This window comes from Hipposideros armiger, unplaced genomic scaffold, assembly GCF_001890085.2.
Source record: "Hipposideros armiger isolate ML-2016 unplaced genomic scaffold, ASM189008v1 scaffold_567, whole genome shotgun sequence".
Classification (NCBI taxonomy): Eukaryota; Metazoa; Chordata; class Mammalia; order Chiroptera; family Hipposideridae; genus Hipposideros; species Hipposideros armiger.
Genome location: NW_017731917.1, coordinates 771408 through 780741, shown reverse-complemented (window position 1 = coordinate 780741; position 9334 = coordinate 771408). Strand labels below are relative to the sequence as shown.

General features: G+C 37.5%; 1 protein-coding gene across 2 annotated transcripts in view; it reads left to right on the top strand.

Moving 5' to 3' along the window:
• DRC8 (dynein regulatory complex subunit 8) overlaps window positions 1–8999 on the top strand; it is a 70036-nt gene extending 61037 nt beyond the window's left edge. For both annotated transcript variants that reach the window (XM_019623856.1, XM_019623855.1), the window contains exons 4-7: window positions 3803–3882; window positions 4501–4543; window positions 4652–4718; window positions 8589–8999. In XM_019623856.1, the coding sequence (XP_019479401.1) occupies window positions 3803–3882; window positions 4501–4543; window positions 4652–4718; window positions 8589–8704 (306 nt within the window). In that variant the 3' untranslated portion in view covers window positions 8705–8999. The remainder of the gene's footprint in view (window positions 1–3802; window positions 3883–4500; window positions 4544–4651; window positions 4719–8588) is intronic.
• Window positions 9000–9334: the final 335 nt, after the last annotated feature.

Here is a 9334-nt window from a genome sequence, read left to right as displayed (position 1 = left end):
CATTTGCCCTTCTCTTAGATGAAACAAACTAGATTATAACTTCCTTTGCCTCATTCCTGTTTGCAATAAGAAGATGTATTTGTTTTGTTTGTTTTGTCTTTTGAAGAGGCGGGATATGTTTGGTGGCTCTCCTATCAGTCCAAAGAGTCAGGCAGGGAAACAGCAGAGATGGAGGCCTCACTGCTAATCCACATACCCTATCTGCTAGCAATTTAATACATTTTTGCCACATTCCATGCTGCAATTTACAGATAGGAGGGAGGCAGGACCAAACTTCCATATTGACATTTAGGTCCGTATGGTGGGTCAAGGATGATGTGTCTGAAGCTTTATCACCAGAAATTGATTCTTTCAGGAGGAGGTGTCATTGCATGATATAGAGCTGAAAGTGTGTACATTATTGATAGCAATAATAATCATCGTAATAGACTCACGGTTCATGAAGCTTCTTCATGTTATCACGTGTAACCTTCACTAAACCGTGTAAGTAGATAGTGCTGTTCTCCCTATATTACAAATGAGGCCACTGAAGCTAGGGGATGAATTTTAATCAGGATATTTTAAACTACCTTTGGTCTGACGTGGTGAATATATTGTGATATTTTTCTACGAGAAGGGCAACAACTTTTTAAAAAGACCCTGATTAATACCGAAGTTAAGTGGATTTTCCCAGTATGATTTTGCTGTGAGTGAAAAAATGGCAATGAATCTCTAGTCTTTTCGAAAATGTCTGCTGTAATTTAGGGAATCTTTCTTGAATTCATTTCATTATAAGTTGGTTAATTGAGTTTTCTCCTAGAGAAAGTAGGTCTGAACTGCACCATTTTCTCTGTATCAACTCTGTAAAGTCAGTTCTGAAGTTTGAATATCTGCTTTGCCAATCTCCAGTAGATAAGTGTAGGGGCTTATGCTTGATGACAGTGATTCAAAGTCTTCGGATTAAAATGTGCCATACATATTTAGAATATATATATATATATACACACACACACATATATGTATATATATGTGTTTGTGTGTGTGTGTGTATATGTGTATATATACATATGTATATTTTATTTGTAACAAATAGTTCTGCTATAACAAACAGTGGCTTAAACAACAGAAATCTATCTCGCAGTTCTGGAGTTAGAAATCCAAAATCAAGATGGTGGCAGGGCCGGTCCCTTCTGGTGGCCGTGAGGGAAGGAAGGGTCTGCTCAGGGCCTTTCCCCTTCCCTTGCAGATGGCGTTCTTCCTGTGTGCATGTCTGTGTGTCCAAATTTCCCTTTTTTTATAAGGATACCCTAATGACCCTTTTAATTTGATTACCTCTGTAAATACCTTATCTCCAAATAAGTCACATTCTGACATACTGGAGTTAGGACTTAAACAGGAATTTGGGGAGGATACAACTCAATTTAACACTCTCTCTCTCTCTCTCTCTTTGTATATATATATATATATATATATATATATACATATATATGCCCACTATATTTTTGTGGTTTATATATGTATATTTGTATATATGTGGTTAAATATTTTATATATTTGTATTAAATCTTAATGTCATTTTAATACATGGATTTAAATAATCATTGAGCCATTACTAAGTAACAAACGTTTCTAGAAAGAAGTGTGTTTGTCTTATCTTACTGGCCTCATAAAGTTAACTAGCTTGTTCTGCCCCAGAAATAATAGAACCACCTCTTATCCTTGCATCTCCGCACACCTGTTTCCAGATTCCCAGATGTTGTATTCTGTTCTACTCTTGTTTCTCTGTTACGTTAGAGGAAAATACCATATTTTTTTCTTTTATTTTTATTATGAAATACACATTTTTTTTAGAATTAGTTTCAGCTGTACAACACAGTGCAATAGTTATACTGAAAATACCATATTTTTAAAATGCCTTTTAGATGAAAGAATGGAATCCAAAAAAGTGTGGAGTTTAGTGAAGAATTATGTATCAATATTGCTGCATTAGCAATGACAGTGAACCAGTTATAGTTGCACGTACTACGGTAATATAAAAGATTACAGTAGGGGAGACTGGGTTGGAGGCAGTGGGAACTCTGTACTATTTTTGCAACTTTTCTATAAATATAAAACTATTCTAAAATCAGAAGTTTATTTAGATATTTAAAAACCATTTATAATATAAAATAGCGTCTGGTTTATATAAAACAGTCCATTATGCTATATTCAGAATTATCATATAATTGTCTTGTTTTTATGCCATTGCTTAGATATCTTTTTGTACCAAAGAATAGATACGATGTGGCCTCTAGAGGACAGTGTTGGGTCATAGAAAGATTTCTACAATCTGCCCAAGTGGAAAATGAACTTACTTTTCTTTTTGCTTTTGAACCACAAAGCTTTATTCATTAGCCCTCATTCAGTCATTGGATGGAGGACATATTCTGCTGATAGTGGAGTCTGAGGACTCCACTCCTAGTCGGTGAGAATCTAGTATAAACATTCAAAAAACAGTTGTCATTTGGATGACAGTGTGTACCACTTAGCAGTAACCTATAGGTTTCTTATTTTTTGCTCAAAGAATATGTCTGTTAAAAGCCCTTCTGTTGAGTTGGGATCTATGAGCCTTTGAGTAGGATTTTTGAGAGGGAGTGGAAAATTTACAGCTTCTTGCAAAATAGCCTGACATGAAAGTTAAGATCAGTGGTGTTTTGTTCAGCCACACTGCCAGAGTTGAACCTATGGGCAGCAGTCTTCCCCACTATCATCTAATAGTGCTGGGTTCCAACAATTCTCTTTCCAGGTGTAGTGTTCTCTTCCTTAGTGGTGGTAGAACAAAGTTCCATTGACCATCTGTTGGGTTGACGGAAAAATCATGACATATTTTTCTATGTTTTTCGTTGCAAAAATGCATCATGACTTTTGCGACAACCCAATGGGTATGTAATAAATACTACAGTGACCTGATACGTGCTTTGGTCCTTGAGATAATGGTTGGTCCCCGAGCCTGGTCTCTTATCCAGTGTTCTTAGGGAAAAACATCCCTCCATCCCATTTGTGCAAGTTAGAACCCTGGGAGTTGCCCTTGACCCTCTCTTTTTTCTCACACTTGCTCATAATAGATGCAGCACCAGGTCCTATTGATTTTACCTCTTAAAATATTTCTTGGAACCATCCACTTCTCTCCCCATGGCCTCCACTCTAATCCAAGCCCTTCAATTATTACTGCGGAAGCCGCCTCACCTGCAATTCGTATAATCTTCCCTGCGCGATGTATGAGACCATCAGTGATTTCTCATTGGTCTTAGGATAATGACCAAGTCACTGCCATGGACGATAAGGCCCTGCAAGGCCTGGTCCTTGCTCTCCCGCCAGCCTCATCAGCAACACTCTCCTTGCTCTTTATGCACCGGCCTCCAGGTCTCCAATGCATCACATAGGATCTCAGTGCATATAATTTCCTCTGCTTGGGAGTCTGCTCCCTGCTGGCTTTCTCTAATGACAACTACTCATCCCTTGTAAATCAGCTCAAGTGTGATTTTTCTCATGAATGCCTTCCCTGATCTCCTGGCCTAGAAAGTTTCCTTTATTTATGCTCTAACAGACCCATGCTGCTTTACTTCACTGTGCTTACATAAACTTATAATTAGACACTCAGCTTTGTTGTTTTTTTGATTAATATATGTCTCCACTACCAGAATATAATAAACTCTGTGAGCAGAGACTGTGCCCAGGGATGCTCATTATCAAATCCCAAACACTTGGCGCAGTGCTTGGAAAAAGTAGCTGCTCAGTACATCTGTTGAATGAATAAGTGGCTATTTTTTAATTGAATATTTAGATAGAGGAAGAAGAACCCACTGGATACATTCGATTTGAAAAATTTCTTCCAGTGATGACCAATGTACTAACGGAAAGAAGGTAAGAAAGTGAGTGCAGTTGTTAAGGTAAGGTAATGCTTAGAATTACATTAATTCTAAATCACTTGGCCTTTTCACTTTGTCTATTATACTCAACCAGTCTTTATCCCTGGAAAGCGTCCATCTGACTTTTCACTGTATTTCTGAACTGCCGGTTGGATTTGCTTAGAAATCCGAACCACTTCAGTATCACCCTAATAAGCAAAGTGTAATTAAATGGCAAATAAGCTACCAAAAGCATAAATCAACAACATTCTTACTATCTTCTATTTCGAATTATCAGTGTAAAGAAAAATTAACCCTAATTATTTTTCTAGAGAAAGTTTAGCATTAGCTATAGTTGGTTTATTGTAGAAATTTTGTCCTCAGATACACTGATTTCCATAAAGATGAAAAAAGCTAATAGGTAACATGAAACATGCCAATGATTTTGAACTAAATGTTTCCTGTGGGTGTGGAGTGCTTTCAACTTTCATATCTAGAAATCCAAAAAGATTTCAGGGAGGGAAGTATTATTTTTCTAGTATGTTAGCAGCTTTTGTTTCGTTTTATGTGATTATTTATTATGTAGAGACTGAACTAAATACAGTGGCATTTACTCCTTTTATTGTATAATTAGATACAGACCAATTCCAGAAGATATCCTTCTTCGAGCCTTTGAGGTGTGTAAGCTCCAGATTTTATATATATTTACAATTACATGAAAAATTCATCATGTAGAATTTATTTACCAAACAAAAATATAATATCTATCTTTTCTTTTCTCCTAGGTATTAGATACAGCTAAACGTGGGTTTCTTTCTAAGGAAGAACTGATCAAATATATGACTGAAGAAGGTAAGAGCGATTTATTACTTATAACAGTGACATATAAGTGACTGATAATTTAACAACAAGTGTGCAAAAATTATAGGGGATACTTTAAAATCAATCATTCCGGTTAAAAAGAGTTATTGACTATTTCTATTATTTTGGTTTTGGGGTGGTTTCTGTGTTGTGGTGGGTGAGAGGAAAAAAAGTAGGTTTAGGGGTGATGGATTGTTGCCTTATAGAATTTTGTAAAGTATAATGATACTACAAGTTGAAGGCATTTCTTTCACTTAGAGTATTTCCAGAATTAAAGGTATGCCACCTGGAAAACATGAACTGTCAATCACTATAAATTAATGCCTGTTACTAGATCAAAGATTTGAATTGGAGTATATAAAAATTCATTTTTATAGAGCTTTTTGGTTGGTGAGGTTACAGATAATATAGCCTCAATTGACTATGAATTCACATGAAAATTTTCAGTTTTTTATACTAATGGAACCATTAGATTTGCTTTGAACTTGAACTATACACACATATACACACACTTACACATAATACCTATGCACCTGTGTATGCCAACATATTTCCTTTAGGAATTCTTTCTGCTTAGGCTGATGTGTAAATTTGTTTTCTCTGAATGTTAGTAGCCTAATGGACATTCTGTTGTCCATTCTTATATTGGTCACCATCCTGCTTCCATACAAAGTTAGACTTCTGTCTCTGGTTCAATTCGCTGGTTCACAGATTGAGTCCTGAATGATTTAGAGTTGCTAATCACTTGTGACAGCATCAAAAGTGCAAGTGATTTTGAATAGGGAAGGCTAAGACTGCATCTCCATGTGCAATTGGTTGGACTTGATCCATCTTTAGGTGAGAATGCAGGAAATGAGAGAATGATCTGAGAATCATAGCTGCCACCCAAGAGTTTACAACATTGTGAAAATTATCTTAGGGATTAACTTTGATGGAAATGTTATGACTTTCAAAGCATCAGCCTCTTAATCCTATGGATTAATTTCAGGAAAGTAAATCCTAGATTATATTAGACAATATGAATTTAGTCAAAGTAGCCAGAAGAGTTTAATGTCATTGGTATGACGAGGGTACGAAGTATGGTGAGAAGTAAAGACACTAAAATCTGTTCCCTTTCTCAAGGATATTATAATCTTATTTAGGGAAGTAAACCTAACTTATAAAATAATTCAAAAATATAAGACAATGGAAAAAAATTAGTATAAGCCTGGAAAGCTTGGTCTGGGAATCTTGAAGAGAAAATCGGTTATTTAAGATGGTAGAATTTATGTGGGTGAGTTATCAAAAGCAGGGGTAAAATCTTATGAATTATATCCCCTCCCCCCCATACGCACACAGAGTAAGTCTCAACAAATGTTTGTTGAATTAATGAATGAACAAATAGATAAATGAAGAGTGGGTGAAGGAGTCAATGAGAGGAAGACATAGCTGGAAAAAACAGTCTGAACAAAAACTGGGAGGCAGGAATGAGCACATTTGGGGAGTCTGTGAGGAGACAGGGGCCCAGAGGGCCTTGCTGGCAAACAGTAGGAAGTGAGTCTGGGTAGATCTACTGGGAGTAGGTTGTGGAGGCCTGGGCTCAGCAGCTTAAAATTTATCTTGTGGGCAATGGAGAAGCACTGTTGGGCTTTGAGCAGATGAATCACACAGCAAGAGGGATTGTGGGAAGGTTAATCTGGTGTTGATAGGTTGGTTAGATGAGTGGAGAAGAGGTTAGACTACGGAGACCGGCTAGGAGGCTACTTCAGCATTTGGAAGCTGCCCTAATAAGGGCCTGGGCTGGCGCCGGCAATGGGAAGGAAAGCAGAGACTGATGCAACAAGACTGGCTCCAGCGGGATCCACGGGTCACGATGAGTAACAGAGTGCAGGCGACAAAGATGGGAGCTGAGTCACAAGGAATGAGGCTTTGACCTGGAGGATGGATGTTATGTAATGCTACTGACTGACATAGGGAAGTCAGGAATGGACTGCGTTGGATGCAGAGACAACTCAGCTTTGCACAATATCCACAGAATATCAATCAGTTTGAGAAGGCGCTTTCTGAATGCCCAGGATGTCATATGATAAACATAAGAAATCACATCGAATCAAGTTCCTACAAGATAGGAGTCCACATGTGTCCAGGCATGTGTATCGTGTCACACAGTATTTAGCAGCAGGGAAGAGCTCAAAAAATATTTTTTTAAGCTAACACATGATGCTACTTATGTGCCAGACAGTGTTCTAAGTACTATTCAAATAGCAACACTTTTAACCCTCAGAACAACCCTATGAGATAGGTAGTATTTTTGTCACCTCTATTTCTCAGAGGCACAGAGAGGTTAAGTGACTTGCCCATGATCTTAAAGCTAATGAGACAACTTAGTATTTGAGCCCAGGCAGTCTGGCTTTCAAATATGTGCTTTTAATCATTAAGCGATTTTCCTCCCATCTGTAATCAAATGCTGCGTATCTCTTTCCTTACCCAAGGGAGCCTCTGTAACTTACTGTGGGCAGGGCTTTGTTCTCAGAGATACAGTTTGGTCCTTGAGTTCATGGACCTTGAGCTGGACTGCTGACCTTCACATCCCAGTTCTACCACTGGCTTCTGTGTTTGCTGGTGTCCTCACTGTAAGTGGGGCTGACGGTTTTTACCTCTCACGAGGAGGTTGGGAGATTAACTTAGTTAGTACGCGTATACATGAAGCGCTTAGATACGTGCCTGGCAGTAGTTTTCAATAAATGTTTGTTATTAGTATTCTTTTAAGGACTTACATGGTGCCCACTGAAGTTCATTGGCAGCAGATTTAATATTGTAACGATTAGGTATACAAAAGATTCAGAATTTGTCTTTTTAGGCATTTAAGGCGTTCTTTCTTTTCTTAGGATGTAAGCATGATTTCAAAAGAACGCAGCATATTCCCCTTGTTTAATAATACTATTATCGTTGTCATCAAAATCCCCACTTGAATAATTTCTAGATCATTAACTAAATTCCAATTTAGAAAGCAGTGTTTGTAGCAGCAGGTGACCTAAGCCCCGAACGTAGGTACTCCACACGCCTTGGTAACTTACCTGCTTGGATAAGACTTTTTACAGGTAAGGTGGCTACTTGGATATTTCTGTATTTTTGCTTAATATGAGGACCAAGTTCTATCTTAGTTGACAGCCTTTCCAATATTCTTCCTGAGTTTGCTTCTCATCTGGGTGAAACATATCCATGCTGGCCCTCAGCTGTTATCTGAATCCAAGTAAAGCCCACAGATTTTCTATCCAACTTTTGGTTTTATGAGATGGCAACACTGGGCCAAACTATAACAAAAAGATCTGTTTTGAAATGGATGATGAATAGCATCTGTCACTGGGTTCAGCTGGCATCACCATATTGGCCAGACCTGGTTAGAGAATATTCAGAGACATAATTGTTCCAATTTCAAGTCTTTGTTACCTGCTCTTCAGCAATTTTGTATAGCAACCATTTCATCCTCTCTTCATACCCTTACTAAATATAATGTTCAGTCTTCCTATAAAACTGGGACTTCAGGTTAATGCTTTGGCAATTTCAATAGTTTTAATTTAAAAAAACGAACAACCTTATTCATGATGTCTTTATGTCCTCTGCTGTTTTGGCTGGAATGACAGATTCTGTGGGTTGCTTGAGCTGTGATTTCTGCAGGCAAAATAAGCCCCGAATCACCAGGGGTATAACAGCATCCTCATGGAACCCCTGGACCGTCCCGATGTGCTGACTCTCCAGCCCCAGGGAGAGTAACTGGGCGGGGGGTGGGGGGGCTCCATGGCAATTAAGCTGCTAGTGGAAAGGGAAAGAAAAACCCCCAGAAGATTGTAAATGATGAATCTCCTTTCTTGCCCTTCCCAGGTGAGCCGTTTTCTCAGGAGGAAATGGAAGAAATGCTATCTGCTGCAATTGATCCAGAATCGAATACAATTCATTACAAGGACTATATAACAATGATGGTGATAGATGAAAACTAAATACTCTGAACATCTAATTTCTAATTGAAAGGACAATTTTAAAAATTACTTGTCCTTGTTAATCTACCTTTTATCTTATAATTCCGACATATGCTAATTCATGCCGCATGACAACTATGTCAAGATAGTTTGTTTTTTAAAAGATGATCATAACAATTAAAAAAATTATTTGTTATATATCTTGCTGTGTGGAATGACAAATTGCTAATTATTTTAAAACTATTCTTAAAACATTTTAGTATTATCCATGGATTATTAATTTTCCACAATAAAACCCAGGTTACCTTCAAATTAATTAAGCTGACAAAATGAAAAATGACTCGAATGACCGCAGGTTTGGCATATAAAGATCTTGGGGACGGGAAGAATGACCATGAATTGGAAATGCGTAACAGTGTGATGAAAGCTTCTTTTTTAAACAACAACACACTTTGGCAATCTGAATGTGGAAGGAGAGTTATTAACATGACTATTAATAATCAATCCTAATAAGTGCCAATTATAAATCTCATTTGAAATGATAATAACTTAGAATAGAAATTTAAATTTGCTGACCCAGCATATTATCATTTATGGAATAGCTAAAGGAGTTGAGGTCATTGAATTTAGAGAAAAGAAGACTGAATGGAA